Source organism: Lepus europaeus, chromosome 12 (genome assembly GCF_033115175.1).
Source record: "Lepus europaeus isolate LE1 chromosome 12, mLepTim1.pri, whole genome shotgun sequence".
NCBI lineage: Eukaryota > Metazoa > Chordata > Mammalia > Lagomorpha > Leporidae > Lepus > Lepus europaeus.
The window spans coordinates 76442609-76467221 of record NC_084838.1 but is presented as its reverse complement, the minus strand read 5'-3'; the positions used below and the strand labels follow the sequence as shown (position 1 = coordinate 76467221).

Here is a 24613-nt window from a genome sequence, read left to right as displayed (position 1 = left end):
CCTCTGCTGCAATCAGACTTGTGTTTCTGACAGTAACTTGAGAAGCCCTTCCTCAAGGAGATACCCACGCTTGGAGCAGTTGTATTTATAGACGTTCAATAAATAAACCTCTTCTGGGAGGTCAGGGTAGCTCACAGGAAACACAGAGCCTCTGCCTGTGAAAACTCAATGGCAACTGTGGGTGAAGCAGTAGGAGGACTTTCGCCCAGCCGCCCACCAACTGGTGTTCAGGGCCAGTAGCTGTGAGGTCACTTCTGTCGTGAGGCTGGCCAAGGCGGTCCAATCTAGAAATATCTTAATGGACTATGCATCCAAATGTGAGTAAGTGTAGCTCTCTTTAGAAGGAAGGTGGGCTACACCCTAACACCGGCAGGGGTTTCACACTATGGGGTGCTCATTCCTGGGTCTCCAGGCTGGCACGACAGACCCAGCACAGGGACGTTTTGTGGGCACCCCCGCCCCCTGCCTTCCTTCTGGAGAGATCTAGGTAGAAGAGGTTTGTCTGCTGTCTCCCAGGGGCTGTCCCAGGGCTCACCGGGAGGAACCCCAGGAGGCACACAGGTCCTCTGAGAGTGGAGCGAGCCACGGGAAAGAGCAGGATTCCAGTGGAGCAGCGAAGAGAACAGAGAGAGAGGAGAAAGCAAGGTCAGGGAGTGCGCAGGACGGGCTGCGCTCCGAAACCCACATGAGTCACTTTCCCTTTCTGCTGTGGCAGGAAACGGAATCTGGGCCTCCTCTGAGGTCAACCAGATGCCCAGCCACAGCCTCAATGAGCCAAGGAGTTCAGAGTGAAGAGGATGTTTGTTTCTCTTCCCAACAACAACCTACCTGCCAGTCTGAGACACCCTCTGCAGACCGCCCAAGGTGAACAGAGGAGAGGCAGGTCTCTTCGGCCTCCCAACCCTTGGCTCATTTCCAGAAACACCAGGGAGCCCTCCTGGCCCCAGAAGCTCTGGAATTCCTGGAGGCCCCTCCCTGCATGACAAAGAGGCTGAGCTGTCCCATGGGCCTGCCCTGGACCATCTGTCCTCCCAGCTGAGCATCTGTCCTCCCTGCCTGGGCCGGAGGGCAGGGAGGGGATGGGGGGGGGGGTCCTGCTGACTCAGGAGACAGGTGGGAGAAATACTAATGGCATCTGGGTGAGTTCCATCTCCAAGTCACACACACCTGCCCCAACACAGGAAAACTGTTCCCCAAAGCCCTCAATTGGCACCAAACAGGGACAAAAAAACAGACATCTCTGGCCCTCTCAGTAAAAGATGCTAGTCTCTCTGTGGAACTCAGATTTTCTTTTGGAAGCTTAAATACAAGACTGTTCACCCTTGACACTCAGCTTACTGTCACTTCTTACAGGAAGCCATCCCTGACTGACCGACACACCTCACTAGTTCAGTTTAGGGAGACCTCCTCTCTGCACCCAGAATCCCTCTTTTGAGCTCTTTCCTGATCCTTCCCGGATCAAGCTGGTGTGCTTCCTCTTCGGAGGGGAGGAAGCAGGTCTAACTTTGACTTTCAATGACCCAGCAGAGCCAGCAGGAAGCAGCAGAGGAGTGCTGATACGTCTGTCTGTTGCATGAATAAATGAAGTCGCTCTTTAGAGAGGTTCGATTCCAGATGTCACCCACGGCCAGATGAACTCCTGTGATAGTTCATTCTACAAATAAGACTTCCTCAGATGGAAGAAACCAATGCTGAGCTAGAATTTGAAAAAGAAAATAAGCACGGTGCCTATTTTTCCTCACCGAGGAAGATGCAATGAATAATTAATCATTTCTTAATGGCTGGGAAGAACGTCAGGACTGCTCAGAGCTGCCGACAGTGTTATAATGAAACATCGATTTGGCCTGATGGGGAGCGTTTCCAGGGCAACAGCGACTCTCAATCATGTCAAATTACAGCCCTTATCTCCCCGGGTGTCGCTTTTCCCTAAGTAGCTAATTGAAAGTGGAAAAGTATATCTTTAGGTCAAGGTTTGACTTCGCTTGGATTCATCTGCTTTATCAGACAAAAGAGAGAACAAGGCAAAGAGGACAGCAAACCCTGGAAGATCACCCCCTCCATTGCAGATGTCCCTGAACACTCAAGGCTTGGGCTTGGAGAGCATCCCCAGGGGCACTGGGGGGGGGGGGGGCAGATACCTGCGGCTCAGCCGAGGAGTGCACGAGTAAAACGTAGCAAAATAGGACGGCGGAGGCACGGGCGGCACGAAGTCGTCGGGGTCTGGGATCCGCCCGTGTTCTTCCAGCTCCTCTGCGGAAATCTGGGCTTCATCCTGATCACCAAGCACCCGGTTAGTCCCCCAGCGCTCACCGCCCAGGGGCCCACCTCAGACCCCCGTGGGGACTCACGATGCAGGATCTCCGGGTGGCGAAGATCTGGAGGTAGCGTAGGGCGGCAGCCACCAGGCAGACGGTGGTGGTCAGCGCGTTCAAGGCACACAGGGCGAAGAGAACTTTCTAGAGAAGGGAGTAAGGGCGCCAGTGAGACCTTCAGTGCAGACGACCAGCCTGCGCTCTGACAGTCTAGTAACACTGTCCCAATAAGACGATTCTCATGAGAAAACACACACCAAGGAACCAGACAGAATTCGGCTTGTATATGCACCTGTACTGAACATGCACTTGACCTCTTCTTGTCAGTGCTCCCTAAATAATGCAGGGTAAGCACTGCTGATACAGCATGTGTGTTACCGTGGGCATTGAAGTAACCTAGAGATGATGTAGAGGTTGGGGGGACGTGTATATTTCTCGCTGGAAGCATCAGAACATTCTCTCCAACTGGTCTCTCCTGGAGAACAGTGAGGCTGCTGCTGAGGCCGGTGCCCCCAGGGAGAGCAGCGGCCCCTCCCGCAGAAGGCAGGCTGCTCAAAGGCTGGCCACTGAATCTATTTCAGGAGCTACACTAGCTGTGCTAGGACGCCGCAGGGCCCTCCTCCTCTAAACACACATCTCAAAATAGCAACAAGGAATGCCACGGGTTTCTGCCCTGGCTCTTTAGCAGGGCTTTCCCCAAACTAAGTCCTGACTCAGAGTTTGGGGGTGACTCAGCTCCCAAAACTTCCAAAGGCAATGAAATCAGGCCATGCTTCTGTCTGTCCTATAGAACCCAGAGCTGGCAGCTTTCCATGGTCTCTCTCTTTCTCTCTCCTCACTCTCTTTCTCTCTCTCTGCTGAGAGAGTCCTTCTCCCCACAAAAAAAATAAAAATAAAAAATAAAATAAAGAAAAGCCAAGAGTTTATAATTCAGGTTCCTCAGTTGGATTTTGTCACTCACTCGGCCAGAACACGATTTCTAGCCAAGTCCCCAATAAAGGCTGATGACATATTTCTCTTCAACTGTGCTCATTTGTTTGAGTTTTAAATCTCCAGCTTACTAGAGAGGTTGCTTATTAAGAGATTAAAGTGCTAGAATTTCTCCTGTATTTCCTGGCCCATCTCTCTCTTTAGTCCATGTATCGGAGAAAGGCCACACAGAGGAGCCCACGTGGCTCACTTAAACCAACAAATCGGTATCAGAGCAATGACAAGTGAGCATGCAATTTCAAAGTTTTGCAAAAACTATTTCGTGTGTGTGTGCATGTGTGTGTGTGCACGCGCACAAGTATATATGTTCACGGAAAGTGGAACTAAAAGAAAACTTGCATTTTCTGTGAACTTCTTGAAGCGCCCCTGGTCTGGACAAGGGTGTGAACACACATGCACACTTGGGCTCTGGTCACTTTTCACTGTCTTACAACTGTTGAGCACACAGAGAGTTAGCCATACACAAATCACACAGCCACGTGTGCTTCCTCCTGTACTCCGGCCTGTCTCTGAGTCACTACAGAGGGTTGCTCTTGGCTGCTCTCAGCAGTTTGGTTGTGTGAGGGAGGCAGCAGGGCAGGGCGGTTTCAGATGGCTGTGCCTTTGTTGGGGCTCTGCGCTGCATCTGCTGGTGAGCGCTGGAGTCCAGCGGGAGGTACCTTAAGTAGAAGATGCACAGCACTGCAAGGCTGAACTGGAAAGAGTTTCAAGGCATTTTCTTTGTCCGTGCATTTGGCTGGCTGAAATTCTTCACAACAGAAGCAAATCTTGCCTTCACCTAAGTCCACCTCAAAGAGGAAAAGGCAAAACAATAATTTTTAATTATAAAGGGAAAAAAAAACCACCTACACCCCAGAACGCCAGTCCTACAGAAGGGGTTACGGTAGGCTTCCGGTTCAGGCAGCACCTGTAGCAGTCACTGCAGCGTAGGGTCTACCGCAGGAATAGCCGAACCCAGAACTGCAGTGGCTCCGCTAACAAAGGTCATTCCTACCCACGCCACGTGTCCACGGCAGGTGAGTAGGAGGTCCTGCTCACCATCCCCCTTGGGGGCCAGTCTGACGAAGTGTCTACCGCCTAGTGTAGATTCAGCAACATGGCATGAGAGTTGTACCACAGAGGCAGAGAGCAAGCACATGACAACTGCACAGTGGCATACAGAACAGGGCTGGCAGATAAAATACAGCATGCCTGGTTGAATTTGAATCAGGTAAAGAGCTAGTTTTCAAAATATGAGTACATTCTAAACATTGCATAAACCAAGCTTGTATTAAAAATTATGTGAAATGCAAATTTAACTGGATGTCCTATAACTTCACTTGCGAAACCCGGTACCCCACATAAAGCTTCCCTGCTCATCACTTTAAAGCGTAATTTCATTGCACAGCCCAACCACATAACCCCACCTATCTACAAAAAAGCAGAGGAAGTCCAATTTACCCAGTGTCTATAAGAAGCAAGCACCCAGCCACCCCAGACCCTGCAGGCTCGTTGGGGTGGGCAAGGGCTTGCCTGAAGTAATAATTAATGAGTAACCTTGTATATGTTCAGTGAGATACTGTGCAAATTTTTGGTCACTTTTCAAACTTTTCTTGCCAGGTAGGAGGCACATAACACTGATTCTGGTGCCCAAAACTCCTAACTTGAGGGCAGAGGTTCATCTTCCTTGCTTGGCAACCTGGGCTATCAAAGTTGGCCACTCTGTTTTGCATAAAGGAGAAGCTATCCCTTTTTCACTAATTGTTAAATTAATTAGGCAACTCTGACTTCACTAGTTAAAGGACTCATCAGCAGTCTGGAAGAATAAGGAAACATCTACCATTCCTTACTTGTTAAATGGCAAGGGGTGGGAGTGGTACTTGCTGGATTAAGATTCTTAACCTCTAGTTAGAATAACAAACTTCATGGCATTTTCCAAACTAGAAGAAAACTTCATTCTTTATAATCCAAGTTACCAGGAAGCTATAAAAAAATAAAATAAAAAAAAAAACAAACCTCCATTATCAGATTATGTAACATTTGGGCAGGACACTCATTGGCTCTTTCTTTTGAGGTGGAATGTATATACACCCATAAAATTTATATATGCAAATATTCAATGTGCCATTCAAGGAATTCTGAGCAACACACAGTCTGTGTAACCCAAACCCGATCACCACAGAGGACATCACCATCACCAAGAATACTCCCTCACGCCCCTCCTCTTGCCCACAGATCCCAGCCTCCCAGAACAACCACTCCAGTGAGTTTGTCTCACACACACTCCTTCCGCCACTACAGGGCTCCCTGGATTCTAACATTTTTTATTCTTTATCTGCAATCACACTGAAAAGGATATGTTATCACACCTTGATGTGAACTCTGCTTCTTTGATAGGCATTATCACATTTCGATAGGAAATCTGCTCCTGATACAAGGAATTATGACCGTGGCTACTCAGTGGGCTCTATAATCTCTATCAGCTCACGCTCATGTGGTTTCTTCCCTTCCCTGGGTGGTCTGTGGAGGCGGTATCCCAGCAGTGCCCCCCCACCTAAATCCCTAACCACACACACAGCAGCACAGGGCTAGGTGGGTGAGCAGCTTCCTTCCATGGTCTCATGTTCTTGAAGACCCAGCCTGCTACCCTTACGTATCTACACTAACCTCAGCACCTATTCCTGGGGCCATTGAGTCAAGCTTGCTTTAGGCCACATGGGAACTTGATCTCCTTTTCTGCCCTCTCAGAGACCACTGGCTATCTCTCTATCCCTCTTCCACAGCCAATACCAGCTCTTTCACTGGGCTAAATTCAGCAGGTGGCTATCACTCCCACGGGGCTTCCTCCTTTAAGCCTCCGGTGGAGAAGTTCCTGTTTGAACACCAACGGCACTCCTCAGTAGAAGCAGTGCAATGTCTGTGTCTTATCCTTGGTGCAAATCTCAAGACCAGACCTGACGACTCCACCTCCCTCAGAACATAACAGGTGTCACCTTACCAAGTGCTCGCTTCCCAAGCAAGGTGTTCAGCTATCTGAGAAACCTGGCCTGGGCGGGCTGCACACAGGGCCGTGTTATTCACAGACCAGCAGACCCCCAGGTCGGTGGAAACATTGGCTATCTGGAACCTTTAGGGGGTGCTGGTCTGAATGGCAACACTTGCCAGGTGGCTAATAGTCGATCCCTTTAAGTAAGAGTGTGGGGGCCAGCACTGTGGTGTAGCAGGTAAAGCCACTGCCTGCAGTGCTGGCATCCTATATGAGCACCGGTTAGCGTTCCAGCTGCTCCACTTCCATATGGCCTGGGAAAGCAGTAGAAGATGGTGCAAGTCCTTGGGCCCCTGCACCCACATGGGAGACCTGGAATAAGCTCCTGGCTCCTGACTTTGGCCTGGCCCAGCCCTGGTTGTTCCAGCCATTTGGGGAACAGTAGGTAGAAGATATCTCTCTCTCTCTCTCTCTCTCTCTCTCTCTCTCTCTCTCTCTCTCTCTCCCCCTCTGCCTCTCTGTGACTCTGCCTTTCAAATAAATCTTTTTTTTTTTTTTGACAGGCAGAGTGGATAGTGAGAGAGATCGACAAAGAGAAAGGTCTTCCTTTTTGCCGTTGGTTCACCCTCCAATGGCCGCTGCGGCCGGCGCATCTCGCTGATCCGAAGCCAGGAGCCAGGTGCTTCTCCTGGTCTCCCATGCGGGTGCAGGGCCCAAGCACTTGGGCCAACCTCCACTGCCTTCCCGGGACATAGCAGAGAGCTGGCCTGGAAGAGGGGCAACCGGAATAGAATCCGGCGCCCCGACCGGGACTAGAACCCAGTGTGCCAGCACCGCAAGGTGGAGGATTAGCCTGTTGAGCTGCGGCGCCAGCCATAAATAAATCTTTTTTAAAAATTTTAAAAACAGAGTTGTGTGAAAGCTTAACCACCTTACAAATGATCACGAAATGAATATTAATTCCTGAGTCCACCTGTTACAAGGAAGCCCTGAGGCTCTGGGCCAAGGACTCAAAGCCAAGATGCACTTTGTGCTCCTTATTTCTCCTGTTCCTGATCCTTGCAAAATCTAATACTGCCACCTCCATTCTTAGTCCCATCTCTGCCCACTGTCTCTACAGACAATTCTAACTTCTTTTCAATCTCTTTAACCTACCCACAAACAGACCTGTAGCAGTTTCCCCAATTCTAATTAGTAAACATTTACATTTATCACCTGAAGCTGTCAGAATCACACCTTCCTCCCATCATTCTTTTTTTTTTTTTTTTTTTTTTTTTTTTTTTTTTTTTTTACAGGCAGAGTGGATAGTGAGAGAGAGAGAGAGAGAAAAGTCTTCCTTTTTGCCACCGGTTCACCCTCCAATGGCTGCCACAGCCAGCGCATCTCGCTGATCCGAAGCCAGAGGCTAGGTGCTTCTCCTGGTCTCCCATGCGGGTGCAGGGCCCAAGCACTTGGCCATCCTCCACTGCACTCCTGGGCCACAGCAGAGAGCTGGACTGGAAGAGGAGCAACCGGGACAGAATCCGGTGCCCCAACCGGGACTAGAACCCGGTGTGCAGGCGTCGCAAGGCGGAGGATTAGCCTGTTAAGCCACGGCGCCAGCCTCCTCCCATTATTCTCGAACAGCTTTTTTTATTTTGTAAGGCAGAGTTACAGAGAGAGAAGGAGAGAGCCTCCTTCTACTGGTTCACTCCCCAGATGGCCACAGCGGCCAGGCTGAAGCCAGGAGGCAGGAGTCTTCTCCAGGTCTCCCACATGGGTGCAGGGACCCAAGCTGGGAGACCGAACCTGAGCCATCTTCCACTGCTTTCCCAGGCGCATTAGCAAGGGAGCTGCATTAGAAGCGGAGCAGCCAGGATACAAACTGGTACCCGTATGGGATGCCAGTGCCACAGGCAGTGGCTTTACCCGCCATGCCATAGTGCTGCCTCCAACATTGTGGTTCTTAGCCCTATCTCCATATTAAAAGTTTCTGGAGAGGGGTGGCTGTGGTGCCATTGCAGACCCCGGGGAAGCAGCAGGTGATGGCTCAAATGATTGTGTTCTTGCTACTCCCACGGGAGACCTGAATTAGCTCTTGACTTCTGGCCTCAGTCTCGCTTAGTCCCAGGCACAGTGCACATTTGGAGAGTGACCCAGAGCATGGGACATGCTCTCTCACCTTCTCTCTCTCTCTGTCTGCCTGCCTCTCTTAATTAATTAAATCAAGCAACCTTGGATTTAAAAAAAAAAAATAGCGACCAGGAAACTGCAAATTAAAGTAGCAATGAGCTCTCACATTAGTGCCACCAGGCTGGCAAAAACTTAGAGAAGCACTCATTGCTGGTGGAGCCCTGGAGAGTTACTAGCAGGAATGTGAGGTGCAGACATTTAATAAAGGAACTGGCTATCCACTGTAAATGAAATATACTTCCCCAACTACTTTGGAAAACTATTTAGAAGCTTCTTATAAATACATTTACCACATGACCCTACAATTCTTTGCTTAGCTACTTACTCAAGAGAAATGGAAACAGCTCCCCCCACAACCTACACAGTAATGCTCACAGCAGCTTTGTTCATAAAACCCTCAAACTGGAAATCACCCAAGTGTCCATCAACGCATAAAGAGATTAAACACAACTGGAGTGCTCCATGCAATGAAATACTGCTTTGGAAAAAAAAAAAAGAGCAAGCAACTGATAGGATCCAAAGCAGGAGTGAAACTCAAAAATCACAGGCTGGGCCATGTGAGTCAGACCCCACCAGGACCACACTGTACGGCTCTGTGCATGGGAAGTTCAAGAACAGGCTACACGAACTTGTCCTGAAAGAAACAGGAACCGAAGCTGTGCGTGAGAGAGTAGAGACTGCCTGAAACGGGACAGCAAAGAACTGTCCAGGGCAACAGAAATATTCTAGATCTTGTCCGGAAAGTAACGTAAGTGCGTACCGTTGTCAAGATGAGTGTACGCCAATAGTCAAAACTCAGTGAACTGCACCCTAAGGGCCTGTGCCCATTTTTGTAAGTTTTAGCTCACTTACAAAATGGATCGAGGATACAATGGTTGACTTTCTAATCATAAATGAGACAACCAGAGAAAAAGACACACGGCTAGGAACAGTCCCTTGTCCCAGGAACCTAGGCCACATCTACTGAGGATAATTCATGGCAGCCAAAACCCAAGCCACAACAGACAGCAAAACACAGAACCACCTCGCTAAAAGAAAAAAGGGATTAATTGATCGGCATCTAACATATCTTTAAGACAACTCACTTACATCGTTATGTGATATATCCCTACACGAGAAAAGATGCAAGGAAGAGCCGCTGATATATCCCACCCTTGGGAAATGAATCATGAACAACACCCCACACATATTCACATTACGTTATTTGAGCAACAAAACATGGAAGGAAATTTGCCAGCTTGCCACACCACGGATGTGGGGGGATTGCTGTGGGTGGAGAGACTTGGGGAGTAGAGCATCCCTGCCCCAGTCTTCACATGTCAGTGGCCTCCCTATGGAAAACAACAGTAACAATGGATGCGATACTCTGTGTGCTTTTCTGCATATGGAGATGCACAAAACATGGCCAAAAAGTTCAATGTGCTATCCTACAACAGTGAGAGTTCAAATCATTTATGAGTTCTGTCCTGTATTTTCACAACTTGCCTAACCTTTCACAATAATATAACCAGAAATAAACACAGAATGATTTTGTGGTAGGGAAAAATTGTATTTAAAAACAGACTCAATACAAACCATATATGAAGGGTTTTCAAAAAGATGATGGGAATGTGTGTGACAAGTCAGAAAAAAAATCTACCCATGGACTTCAAACATTTTTGCACCAAAATAAACTTATCTATTAATTCTATTTTTACACAGACTTGTAAAGTACTCTCATATCTGATAAAGGGTTAAAATGTAGACTATATAAAGAAATCCTAATCCTGATAACAACAAAATGAAAACTATTAAAAACTGAGAGGCTCCAAAAAAGACATATAAATGTCCCGTTCACATGTGGACAAATGCACAACACACTAAAGAGATGCAAATCAAAACTGCAATGAGATGTCAGCTCACACCCATCGGGATGGCCCCTATCCAAAGAAAGAGAAAGGAAAAAAAAGTCTGCAAGGCTGTGGCGATGCTGGAACCCCCGTGCACTGCTGGTAGGAATGCAAAATGATGCAGCCACTTGAAAACAGTGAGGAAGACCCTCAAAATATCCCAACTAGAACGACCATATGATCCAACAAACCACTTCCAAGTATATATCCAAAAGAGCTGAAACCAGGACCTTGGAAGATCTTTACACACCACATTTGTCAAAGTATTATTTACAACAACCAAGGAGTAGAACCAGCCCAAATGTCTATCCAACACGAATGGATGAGTAAACTGTCATTGACACATGAAAGATTACTAGGTCTTATCAAAGGAGGTACCTTTCTCTGAAGGGAGGAGAGAACTTCCACTTTGACTATGACTTTGTCTAAATATGATCAGAGTCGGTGAACTCAAAAGGCTTCCATAGCCTTGGCAACTCATGACAAGAGCCTAGGGTGATTACTGATGCCATAAACAAGAGTGTCAATTTGTTAAGTCAACAACAGGAGTTACTGTGCACTTACTCCTCATGTAGGATCTCTGTCCTTAATGTGCTGTACATTGTGATTTAATACTATAACTAGTACTCAAACAGTATTTTTCACTTTGTGTTTCTATGTGGGTGTTGAAATCTTTACTTAATATATACTAAACTGATATTCTGTATATAAAGAGAATTGAAAATAAATCTTGATGTGAATGGAAGGGGAGAGGGAGCAGGAAAGGGGAGGGTTGTGGGTGGGAGGGAAGTTATAGGGGGGAAAGCCATTGTAATCCATAAGCTGTACTTTGGAAATTTATATTCATTAAATAAAAGTTTTAAAAATGTAAAAAAAAAAAAGAGTATTATTACTGGGTCTTAAAAAGCTGGGAGATGCTGGCACATACTACAATTTTGGCCAGTCGCCTTTTCATATGTCAACACCTTCTCACTTCCAGCATTTGTCTTTTTCTCTTTGCCTGTTCTTTTTTTCTTTGCTGTGTGATTAGTAATGGGAAAATCCAGCTTTGGGACCGGCACTGTGGTGCAGTGGGCTAAGCCTCTGCCTGTAATGCTGGTACTGCATGTGGGCACTGGTGTGAGTGCTGGCTGCTCTGCTTCTGATCTAGCTCCTAGCTAATGTGTCTGGGAAGGCAGCAGAAGATGGGCCAAATACTTGGGCCCCTGCCACCCATATGGGAGACCCAGATGGTGTTCCAGGCTCCTGGCTTCTACCTGGCCCAGCCCTGGACATTGTAGCCATTTAGAGAGTGAACCAGGGATGGAAAACCTCTCTCTCACTCTCGCTCTCTCTTGCTCACTCTCTCTCTAACTCTGCTTTTCAAATAAAATAAATCATTAAAGAAGTAGAAAAGAAACTCCAGCTTTCTCCAATTTTTTTCTGGGAACTCTGTACATAAGGACTACGTGAGAAGTTGTTGGAAGTTCCCAAGACGACAGAGAAGTGGTGCTGTCCTCAAGGAGGCCACAGGCAAAGGAGAGAAGGAAGACATGCGTAAGTCTAAGAGGAAAGGGGTGGAGTACACTGGTATAGTGGGTTAAGCTGCCGCCTGCAGGGCTGGCATCCCATCTGGGTGCCGGTTCAAGTCCCTGCTGCTCCACTTCCAATCCAGCTTTGGCCGTTGCAGCTAGCTGGGGAATGAACCAGTGGATGGAAGATCTCTCTCTCTCTCTCTCTCTCTGCCTCTCCTTCTCTCTCTGTGTAACTCTTTCAAATAAATAAATAAATCTTTAAAAAAATGCCTAACAGAGGTACACAGAGAATATTCTGGAAAATTCTCTCTGTGGGGATCGGAGGCTAACTCCTGAAGAAGACCGTCTTGGGGTCGGGCTTTAACTGACTTGTAGCCTCTGAAAGACAGAGAAGTGAAGAAAGGAATTCTGGGGGAAGAGACCCCATTGTTGGAAATAAGAAAGTGGGGCAGGAGCTGGGCAATAATGCGCGGGCTCAGCCACAAGCAGTGGGAGCTGCTCCAGTGAAGGCGGGCAGGAGGGCAACTCACAGAGATGCGGGGGTCTCGTAACCTCGGGTTCAATAGCAATGGGATGACAAAGGTCTGCTTAAAGAGCTGCACCATGAGCAATACGCTTCCAATCCGTCCCTGAGGAGCTGTCCCTCTTGAGAAGGTCACAGGTGTCTCTGCAAGGATTTTTACCCAAGTCTTGTAGAGATGTAGCCATGTTCTCTGCTTGCCTCCTATGGATTTCTGAGGATGAGGTGGCCGAGGACCCGGTTCCAAACAGGTGAGATTTACTACAGCTTCCAAAGAGTCCAATTCCTCTTTTTTTTTCCCCAATGTTTATTTATTTTCATCTACTTGAAAAGAAGAGCGAACAAAAAACAGAGACAGAGATCCTCTATCTGCTGGCTCACTCCCCAAATACTCACAACAGCCAGGGCTGGGCCAGGCCAAAGTACAAGGGCCTGGAATTCCATCTGGGTCTCCCACGTGGGTGGCAGGGACCTAAGCACTTGAGCCATCACCTGCTGCCTCCCAGGATGCATTGGCAGGAAGGTGAATGGGAAGTGGAGTGGTGAGGACTTGAACTGGCACTCAGGTATAGGATGTGGGCATTGCAGGCGATGGCTTTAACCACCACGTCACAACTCAAGAGTCCACTTCCTTTGCTTTGTGCCACACAGAGTAACATCTGTTACTGAGACATCTTTTCAAAACATTCAGAGACGGCCACTGAGAGGAAGCCTGGAAGACAAATCTGGACACTAATGTTCACAGCAGCGTGTTTACAACAGCCAAGAGGAGCAAACACCCCAGTGTCCACTGATGGATGAGTGGATAAACAGAGCACACCACAGGTGCACACCACAGAGTATGATGAAGCTTTAAAGTGGAAGGAAATGCTGACTGATGCTACAGGACCCTGTGCTAGGTGAAGTAAGTCAGAGACAAGAAGGCAAATACTGCACGATTCCATTTACACAAGGTATTCAACTCATAGGAAAAATCATACAAGAAATCCGATTCACAGAAACAGGAAGCAGAATGGCGGAGACGAGAAGCTAGGGGAGAGGAGAGTGGAGGGGATTTGGGAACGAACGCTCACAGAGGTTCACTTATGCAAGAAGAGGAGTTCCCAGTCTGGACGCATGGTAACATGAGCAGACTTCCCACTGCCGACTGCACACCACGATGATGGTTCAGTTGCTCAGTGTTATGTCATGCACATAGTGCCACAGTGACTTTAAATATTCAGAGACGGTGCAGGTCCACCACCTCTTATCCAAGAAGCTCTGAAAACCACAAGCCCCGGGTGCAGCCTGCTACCCCAGATGTAATAAATAGTACCTGCACCAAATGTATCTTCCAGTAGCTTTAGAAAAGCTCTAAAGTCAGACACGCACCTGGCCTCTAAAATTTTCAATTAAAGGACTGTGGACCCGTATTCCGACAAAATACCTTTTCCTCTTTCGATGAGGGCAGACAGAGATGGACAGTGGACATCCAATTCACCCAAGCTAACTAGTGACACATTCTATCCACCCACGCTAACTAGTGACACATTCTATTCCTGAGGATCTGGGGTTATACTGGCTGCTCTCAACCTAGGCAAAAATAATTGACAACTGAGTGAAACAAAGTAGCAGGTGGCTCTGCTGTTTAGTCTCCCTCTGGTGTTTCTCCCAGCTGGAGTTGGGTCTCAGAACCGGAGCTGCACGTAGGGGTTCTGAGTCCCGCCAGGGAGGCCAGGCAGGCCAAGGCCCACGCCAGGCTGCACAGGGTTGCTTTGGGATGCTTACCAGGTCACACCTGGGTACGCTGGACACGAACTGGGCCCCTTGGCAGCCGAGGATAAACCCAGCAAGATTCAGGAGCACACAAACCACGGAGAGCAGCACAAAGAGGTTTACCTGCAATGGCAAGAGATGGGCGTTAGCGAAGAACGAGAGCCCAGGGCAGAGCCAGCTCCATTGGAACAAGAACTCAGATGTTCTTCCAAGAGGAAACTGTTTTCTAAAGTGATAACCATGTTTTTCACGTACAAACGTTCTTTTCACGTTTAGAATTATTAAACCATGCTGATGAACACCACAGGCTCTTAAGTCTTCTCAATAATCTCAAGTACTTTTTTTTTTTCCTTTTTGCAAATAGTTCTTATGCTTTACCTTTTACCCACATATTACACTAAGCCCTGGCTACTTCCTCCTTGAGCCAGTATTACTTTGAGTTTTGCTGGCTGTGTAACAGTAAGTGGACAAAGAACTCCAGGTGTAAGCTAGGAACCCATGAAAACCAAGGAACTTGGAGTCATTAACAGCCAGAAATCACAGCACATAAAAGAAAATAAAGGTGGGTCTTTCCTCTTCTTCAGGAACTAAAGAAGATGTACACAACGGTCTTCTACATACTCTCCTCCAGAGTTAAAAATTACAAACACTCAGGCACTTCGAAATACCATGGAAAACAGAATCAAAACACTTTTCCAAGAATTTTTGAAGCACATTCACATTACTCCAAATAAATAAGAATTGACAGATGCCAGAAAGCTAGTGTTTACTTAGTACAAATGACAGCCTACATGGGTTTTTTTGATTTGAGAATTGTGGTGGTGAAAACAGAACTTTATTGTAAATATGAAAACAAATAAAAATTATGAGGGCCTATGATTACCGACGTTGGAACCAGGCATCGATTCAGGTGGTTATGTTGGAGCTGCCGGCAAATGAATCCACAATGGAACTTTAATGGTGGAAACTTGCTCTGCAACCGTGGTGGTTATTCTAAGCCAAGCTTGAACGCATGTCCCAGGCCCATTTTATGAGCTGATATTTAATAGCACATGATGCCAGTTTTCCTAAGGGGAATTCCTTCTTCCTGTCCAACAGAAGCCTGGCTTCTCTCCTCTTATTGTGCACTTGAACACACCCTGTCATCAAACCTCTGGGGAAATGCTGGCAGCGCTGCTGCTGCTGCCCAGGCTGCCTTCCTCCTGCGTCCACAGGACTCGACTTGAGCGGCACAGAGCTTTGCCCCCCCAACCCCCCCACATTGCATCACTCATGATTGTGCCCGAGCTTTGGAAAACGAGAAGGCGTCTTGGCAAAGTACAAAGCCTGTTCTTCCCACATGGGCTTCTTCTACACACTGGAAGCTGCTCTTCTGTGTCCTAACACACTTAGAGTCTTCACGGCCAACAACACAATCGTTGTTACCATGGAGAAGCCTTGAACTTGTCTGGATTTTCTGTTAGTATGATATGAGATGCCTTGAAAAGAAACCATGGCACGGACTTTATGGCTATCAACTCATCCATAATCATAATCAAAAATGAGCAGTGTCAGACATAGAATGGGTCAGGGTCCATTAGTCCCCACACTGGACCCCAAATTTCTTCACCAAAAATCTTAAGTCCAGTTCATCAAAAAACAACTTAATAAAATCAGTACATGAACCATTTTCATGCATTTATTGGACAAGAATCTGTACCTAACATAAACAAATGACTCAAGAATAAAACAATAAACAAAAACCCAATTAAAAGTTTGCACAGGGGCAGACATTGCTGTAATGACTAAATGCCTGTTGTGACACCTGGATCCCATATCAGAGGGCCTGCAATCAAATTCTAGCTCCAACCCTGATTCCAGACTGCTGATGCACACCCTGGGAAGCTGCAGGTGATGGCTCAAGTGGTTGGGTTCCTGCCATGCATGTTGGAGACCTGGACTGAGTTCCTGGCTCCTGGCTTCAGTCTGGCCCAGCCTTGGCCTTGAGGGCCTGTGTCGAGTGAGCCAGCAGACAGAAACTGGTTTCTCTGTCTCTTCTTCTCCCCCCCAGCTCCTTTATTCCTCCCCCTACACACACACACACACACACACAACACATACCCTCCACCTTTTTCTTTGCCTCTCAATTTTTTTTTTAATTTTTAGACAAAAGACTTGAACAAATATTTCTTTTTTTCTTTTTTTGACAGGCAGGGTTAGACAGTGAGAGAGAGAGAGACAGAGAGAAAGGTCTTCCTTCTATTGGTTCACCCCCCAAATGGCTGCCACGGCCAGTGCGCTGCGCCGATCCGAAGCCAGCAATGAGGTGCTTCCTCCTGGTCTCCCATGCGGGTACAGGGCCCAGGCACTTGGGCCATCCTCCACTGCACTCCTGGGCCATAGCAGAGAGCCGGCCTGGAAGAGGAGCAACCGGGACAGAACCAGCGCCCCAACGGGGACTAAAACCTGGAGTGCCGGTGCCACAGGTGGAGGATTAGCCTGGTGAGCCCCGGTGCCAGCTTGAACAAATATTTCATTTAAAAAGATACAGAAATGGACAGCAAGCACAGCAAAATGTGCTCAACATGATTATTCATCACTAATGCAAATTAAAACCCCACTGAGATACCGCTTCACACTGAGTATAACGGTTAAAATCTAGAGACTGGTGATGTCAAGTGTTGGTGAGGACAAGGAGGAGTGGACTCTCGGACATGGCTTCTGTGAATATAAGACAGTGCAATCACTCCAGAACACTGTTAACTTCTCTAAAATGAACTATAATTCTCCTGATCTCCTATGCATAAGAGCTGCAAACAATTTCTAGACACGCTCCGCCTCGGCTCCCTCCCATTGCCTCCTACAGAACACAGCAAGGACAGTGGAGTGGTTTTGCAGGGCTACATCAACCAGCCGAGCAAGGTTAGCACCAGTGATAAGCGTTGTCAGTGCCATGTGCCTTTCAGAAGATGTTGTGAAAACAGGTTTTTCATGCTGTGTCTTCCTCTCCCAAACTCATACCCATCTCAGCTTAACCACGAGAGAGACATGAGACAGTCCCAAATGAGGTTATGTCCCACAAACACCTGAGGAGTATACCTCGAAACTGTCCAGCTCATCACAAACAAGCCACCGCGAGCCTACAGAGACAACCAAAGGCAGCCCAGGAGGGGGTCCCAAAGGACATTCGCAAAAACGAGCGTCATGGAAAACAGCACGGTCTTTGGTTGATAGCAACATAGCAATATTGGTTCATAAATTGTGACAAATGTACTGTCCTAACAGAAGGTATCAATAACGGGGTGAACTTGGTGTTGAGCACATGGGACTTTCATGTACTGTATTTTTGTAAATCTAGACTATACTGAAATTAAAATTTTACTTTGAATAAGGGGAAAAAAAACCCTGACTATACATTGTAGCATATTCAAACAATGGAATACTTCCAGAAGGAAAAAGGAACAAATAGCGGCCAGTGCTGTGGCGCAGTTGGTTATACCACTGCCTTGCAGCACCAGCATCTCATGTGGGTGCCGGTTCTAGTCCCAGCTGCTTCAGTTCCTATCTAGCTCCCTCCTAATGTGCCTGGGAAAGTAGTGGAAGATGGCCCAAGTCCTTGGGCCCCTGCACCCACTTGGGAGACCTGGAAGAAGCTCCTGTCTCCTGGTTTCAGATCAGCTCAGCTCTGGCCATTGCAGACATCTGGGAAGTGAACCAGCAGATGGAAGACTTTCTATCTCTATCTCTGTGTCTCTCCCTTTCTCTCTATAACTCTGCTTCTCAAATAAATACATAAACATATAAAAAGGAACAAAAAACAATTAAAGAAAAAGAACCTAAAGCTAAAAAAAATTACATTGAGTGAATTAAGCCGGATCAGGTATGACTCCACTTCCCTAAGGTTCATGAGCACAGAAGATAATCTGCAGTGACAGACATCAGAATCATGGCTGCCCATCAAGGGTGGGGATGGGGAGGGAAGAAAGCAACTGGGAAGAGACACGGAGGAAGTTTCAGGAGTGATAAAAATGGTCTATGACTTATCTTGGGTGCTGGTCATACATGTGATTCCAATGGTCAAAAAAAAAATCTATCTAACTGAATACTTATGATCTGAGATTTCACTGTATATATTATGAAGACTAGATTTAAAAAAAAAAAAAAAGAAAAGAAGATCCTGCCTCCAGCTGCCAAAGCAGAAGTATGAAATCCCACAATGAATAAGGCTCCTTCTAGAATATCTGAACTCAAACAACAAGAGCACAGGATGCACCAGGGATTCCCTCCTCAACTGGAGGGAGTGCCAATGACAAGTCACCACCAAATCATGCAGATGTCACACCTGCCCGCCCCAGAAGGAGGCCCTGGGCCCCAGCACACACGCTAGGTGCAAAACCACTAGGCACTGCTCCTCAAGCATACACCTGCATATTGCTTTTTATTATTCAAACTCAAGTCAAACTTAGAGACCAAAGAGTCACCTCAATTACTCTGGTGTAGACCACTGTAGCACCTGTGAGATCCGGGGGTATCAGGATATCTCTTTGAGAGGGAGGATCAGATTCGAGGGTACAAACTACTGAAGCTATAAGGGACTCAGAGTTTCCAGGTTCTGTCCAGCTCTAACCTGGTTACCACAGCATGATTCTCAAGACCTAAGCTTCCCTTTCAACTTTAATCAGTCAGTATACCCTGAAACAGAAGACAGCAAAACACCAGCTGCTAACGAAGCCCATCACAATCGTGGAGCCCACTCAGCAACACCTGGGGAGGGGGTGAATTTATATTTCTTATATTCCCATCATTCTTGCTTTAAAAAATTAACCGTAAGGGATTTGGGCATCTCTTTGTGGAAAGCAAAACCTGGTTCAAATTCAGGGTTCCCACTCACCTGCAGTGCTACCTTGGGCAAGCCCTGTGACACTCATTTTTCTCATCCATTAAACAAGTTGATCTTCCTACCGACCTCACAAGATTATTGTGAGAAGCACACAAAATGATAGACAGGAAAGTCCTTTATAAACTGCAAAATGCAGTGCAAACAATTGCGTCATTATTAACAACATGCATTTCCTCCCCCAGGGAGCAGCTGGAGATGACAAAGTGAAGTTCACAAGACCAGGTCACGAGGTCTGGTGCCAACACGTCATCCCTTCACTCCTGCCATGTCTCAGTTTATGGCAGCTAGAGCGGACACTCAGATTCTGAGAATAACCTGCAGTGTACTGTTGCTAAAACTTCCCCACAAGGAATTCAGCCTGCAGCCTGCACCGGGCTGCTGACATCTGTGCCCAGAATGCCTCCTGTTGGCCCAACCAGCTCCTCCCTCAGCCCTTCAGTGCCCTTCCCCAGCCTCGGGGAGGAAGATTAGCTCAGACTGTGCCCGTGGGACTTGGTAGCCTGCTGCAAGCCCAGAGGGAGAGGGGAGGAAGGCTGGGGCAGTCTCCTCCTCCCGGCTCCTCCCCTGCAGCCTCAAGTGAGCCCCCCACAGAGGCCACGGTCCTCTGCCCCTGACTCTGACTTCCAGAATCTGGTCACTGTCCCCTCCTCCCTGGCAGCTGCCTCCCCATTTTGCACACCCTTGTGAATTGCCCCTTCATGGATCTCTTTGTCAGGCTGTAATTGTACTGTGCCGGCTGTTTCTCTACAAAACTTTTTCTTCTATTTAACCTAAATTTTTTTTTTCTGCTCATCATGCCCAGTTCCTATTGCTCTCACCTCAAATTACTCATCACCTGCCCAGGGGAGCAAATACCAGCACAAGGCTCAGGGTTCCTGAGTTCTGGAGCCCATTCATCACTGGGATTGACTCTCCAGAGGCGGAAAGCCCGGAGCGGACAGACAAATGTGCTTCTAGATTTTCTGGATTTTAGACCGTGAGACATAATGAGAGACAAAAAGTAAAGGGCTTGCCCCGCCTCACCTTGAGTTTTTTTTTTTAAGAATAAGATGCAAACTCCAGTGCCCAAAGAGCCACTCCTCACACCAGGACAGGCAACATGAGCTAAGCCTCCACGCTTGGCATGTGATTTCCCATCGCTAACTTAAATCGTGAGTGTTTCAAGACACTCATAGCAGAGACCTCTATGCAAAAGGCACTGTGCTCTTCAGCTCAGCACTCGGAATCCACCTTGGCTCTCATCTCTTGCAGTGGCACCATCAGTTCATTCCAGTCTCAAGGAAGTGACCCAGGCACAGAAGGCATGGGGAAGCTGGGGCGATCCAGAGGCAACACCACTCTCACCCTGTTTATCCCTCCCTGCAAAGTATTCCTCGTGTCCCTTGCCACACAATGTCATTAAATAATGATGCCTATCACAGCTTGGAATTGTTGGTGTCTTTTTTGATACAAGATTTCATTCCCTAAATAGGCTGACCTTCCCCTACTGCCTAGGGACTTTTTTTTTGTTCCTTGTCTCCCTAATGTTCCAAGTCAGGATGTCACTTAAACTCACGATGTGTGTTTAAATAAATAAACAGTCCAGTAGTGGTGGGAGGGCATCACATTAAACATGCATGGGTTTAGGGGCCAGCACTGTGGTGCAGTGGGTTAAAGCCCTGGACCCATATAGGCACCGGATCAAGTCTAGGCTGCTCCAGCTCTCTGCTGTGGCCTGGGAAAGCAGTGGAAGATGGTCCAAGTCCTTGGGCCCCTGCACCCACGTGGGAGACCCAGAAGAAGCTCCTGGCTCCACAGCTCCAGCCGTTTTGGCCATTTGGGGAGTGAACCAGCAGATGGAAGACCTCTCTCTCTGTCTCTACCTCTCTCTGTAACTATGTCTTTCAAATAAATAAAATAAATCTTAAAAAAAAATACATATCGGTTTAAAATGGGGACTTCAGCAGAAGTATTTCACACTATTTATTCCTGAAAACCCACTAAAATAACAGTAAAAAAAAATTTCATTGTATTTATTTATTTGGAATGCACAGTAGGGACACAGACAGACAGAAAGATCTTCCACTTGCTGGTTCACTCCCCAAATTCCTGTAACAGCCGGGACTGAGGCAGGCTGAAGCCAGGAGCCCAGAACTCAATCCAAGTCTCCTGGGTAGGTGGCGGGGACCCAGTCACTTGAGCCACCACCACTGCCTCCGCATTAGCAGGAAGCTGGAGTCAGGAACCAGAGCACAGCAGTGGTGCAGTGAGTTAAGCTGCTGCTTGCAAAGCACACATCCCATATAAGCACCAGTGAAGTCTGGCTGCCCCACTTCGGATGCAGCGCCCGGCTGTTGCACCTGGGAAAGCAGCGGGAGGTGGCCCAAGTGTGAGACCAGAATGAGTTCCTGGCCCAGCCCTGGTTGTTGCTGCCACTTGGGGAGTGAACCTGCAGATTTAAGATCTCTCCCCTCTTCTCTCTTTCCCCTTCCAAGTACATAAAGAAATAAATCTTAAAAGAAAAAAAAAAAAAAAAGAACCAGGGCCAAGCATGAATCCTTGGCACTCCAGTGTGGGACGCTGATGTCTTAAATGCCAGGCTAAACACCCAACCCAGGAAAACTTTTCAGGCAGGAGTCCCCAAAGGCAGAACAGGAAGACAGCAACAACATTTTAGAAGGTGGCCCTGAGCAGACTGCATCCATGACAGCAAGGAGGAAAGCCAGCCCCCAACAGGATTCGCTCCTCAGAAGGCCCAGATGTGCAGAGACGAGGCCTCTGGGGAAGCAGGCCCGAGAAGAGGTCTATTTTTAGTCTGCTAAGGAAACAACTAGAAAATAGTGCAACCACTATGGAAAACTATCAGCATGTTCAAATAGAGTCAAACATCTGTGCTCCAGCACTTTCACCCCAGACCTATCCCCAAGGCCAGCTGGTGCACAGGGCCACTACAAGGCACAGACAAGAATGCTCACAGCAACTTGTTTGTAACAGCCCAAACCAGAAACAACCCAAGTGCTCAAAGCCAAGAGAATGGCTGAACAGATTACAGTATATTCACAGTGGAGTGAAACCCAGCAATGAAACGGAGGAAGTCACAAGTCTCAGAAACATGACACTGAATAACAAAGGCCAGACACAAAGTGTACAACACTGGCTTCGCCCATACATATGAAGGGTCTTTAACAAGGTCATGGGAAATGAACATTATGAAAAGACCTTGCCTGGATTCCAAAATACTTCCTACCAAAATAAATTTGTGTTTTAATTTCATTTCCCAAGAACTTTTTGAAGACTCCTCATATGAAGCTGTAGAACACACAAAATTTATCTATACTGGGGTAAAAAACAAAACCACAGTTACCCCTGCAGGGGAGGGGCTTAGGAAAGCTTACAGGATCCAGAAACATTCTCTAGACTGGGATGATGGTCACAACGGCATAGATGTGTGTGTGTAAAAATTCAGCAAGCTACACACTTCGGATATGTGCCTTTTACTGGGCATAAATTCTCTTTTAAAAATATAAGTCACTTAGAACTCCTAATTCCTTCCCCTGACTACAGCTATGGACCCACAGGAAAATCTCTCTTCCACTGCAGCTGAAGATGGAAAGATGCTCCTTTGGCCCACCAAAATTCCATGGAGCAATGCCTTCAGACCCTCGAGACAGAACTCCAAGTCAGAATTCTACACCCAGCCACAAATGAAGTTTGAATAGAATAAAAATGTTTTTTATGGTTTTATAATTAATGCACAAGCATTTAAAGATGCATTTCTCAGGTACCCTTTTCTCAAAAGTTACTAAAGGATGCTCTACCCAAAGCAGGGGAGAATTAAGAACAAAAGCAGCTGAGGGATCTAGGACACAGGACCAACTGAGAGAGAGGTAGAGGAGTGCCCCGGAAGTGGTGACAGGGTGGCAGAGACGACAGCCACACGCAGGGCTGAATGGGCAGCTGTACAGATACAGCGAGCCAGGGCCTCCACGGGGAACCCATCCCAGAAGAGGAAAGCAACCAAATAGCCAATGAGTGTGCCTGAATATAGGGAAGAGACCTAATGAAAGGACTGAAATCTGAATTCATGCCCGTAGACAAACTCAGCAAATGAGGAAGGAAGGGCCACTGCTAATTTGAGCAAAACTAAAATCTTCTACAGGACAGGAAAAGCAATAGTTGTCAAAATAACATAAACATAAAATATGACCAAAGTCATGATACTGCTGCATTGAGAGGCAGAGTCTAAAAAATATGTCCTGGTACAAGGCTTCGGCGCAGTGGGCAGACACTGTGTGGGCACCTGCATTCCACATCGGAGTAGGCAGACACTGTGTGGGACCGGCATTCCACATCGGAGCAACTGGCTTCAAGTTTTGGCTCTGCTTCTGATGCAGCTTCTTGCTATTGTGCACAGTGGGAGGTAGCAGGTGATCGCTCAGGTCCCGAGATCCTGGCTTTGGCCTGGCCCAGTCCCCACTGTTGTGGGCACTTGGGGAGTGAACCAGCAGATAGAAGATCTCTTTCTCTGTCTCTCCATCCCTCTTTGTCTCTCTGCCTTTCAAATAAAATGCAAATGTATATATTTTTCAAAAAAATTCAATGTATGGTGGGAGGCATGCAAAGTATTAGAAAAGCGGAAGATGGGGCGGGCATTTGGCGCAGCAGTAACAACACCGCTGCACCCATACTGGAGTGCCTGGGTTGCAGTCCCAGCTCTGCTGCCAGTTCCAGCTTTCTGCCAATGAGCACCCTGGGGTGCAATGCTTTTGGCTCAAGTGGTTAGATCCCCGCCACCCATGTGGCAGATGTGGGTTGAGTTCCAAAGCCCTGGCTTCAGCCTGGCCAACTCCCTGCTGTTGCAGGCATTCGGGGAAATGAACCAGTGGATGGACATTTATCTGTTTGTCTTTATGCTTTTAAAATAAATTTTAGAATACTATTTTTTTATTTAAAAGATACTATAATATTTCCTAAAAAGACAAAGGTATCCTAATTCTCTACGATGACTGGAAAATCAAGCAGCAGCAGTGTGAGCACTAATTAGAAATACAGAGACAAATAGCAAGAGTGGCTGTGGCTGAGGGTGGCTGCCCCTAGAGCAGGGCTGGAGCACTGAGGCTGGCCGCACCGTCTGACACTGGAAACCAGGCACCTGTGCAACTTAAAACGAGCACTAAATGTAACGCATAAAATGAAATCAAAGACACGAGCTTGGGGTTACATACATGTGTGTTCAACTTCCAGCCCACTCGTTTACTAGCTGAGGGATCTTGGGCAAATTACTTAATCTCTTTAGGGCTACTTCGAAGGGCAGCTGCAATCATTAACCACAAAAAAAAACAAGACAATATCCTAAAACTACCCTCAGCAGTACCCAACACGCACTAGACATTCAATACATCTCTCCTCAATGAATACACTTGCCAATTCACAGATTTTGTTTAAAAATTCATTCTTTCTTCCCTTTTCTCTTCCTCTCTATTTATCTATCTGAGTGGTAGAGACAGAAATGTCTGGCAGTACAGAACACAACTCAAGATTCTCTCACAGGTGGCAGGGACCCGAGTACTTGAGCCATCACCTGCTGCCTCCAACAGTGCACATAAGCAGGAAGCTAGAATCAGAAGTGGAGTTGGGA

At 47.3% G+C, this 24613-nt stretch overlaps 1 protein-coding gene across 3 annotated transcripts in view; it reads right to left on the bottom strand.

Annotated features, from left to right (window-relative positions):
- Positions 1 to 24613, bottom strand: part of ENTREP1 (endosomal transmembrane epsin interactor 1) — a 126494-nt gene that overhangs the window by 14873 nt on the left and 87008 nt on the right. For all 3 annotated transcript variants that reach the window (XM_062207069.1, XM_062207067.1, XM_062207068.1), the window contains 4 exons: positions 14130 to 14240; positions 3962 to 4090; positions 2349 to 2456; positions 2139 to 2272 (listed from right to left, as the gene is read on the bottom strand). In XM_062207069.1, the coding sequence (XP_062063053.1) occupies positions 2139 to 2272; positions 2349 to 2456; positions 3962 to 4090; positions 14130 to 14240 (482 nt within the window). The remainder of the gene's footprint in view (positions 1 to 2138; positions 2273 to 2348; positions 2457 to 3961; positions 4091 to 14129; positions 14241 to 24613) is intronic.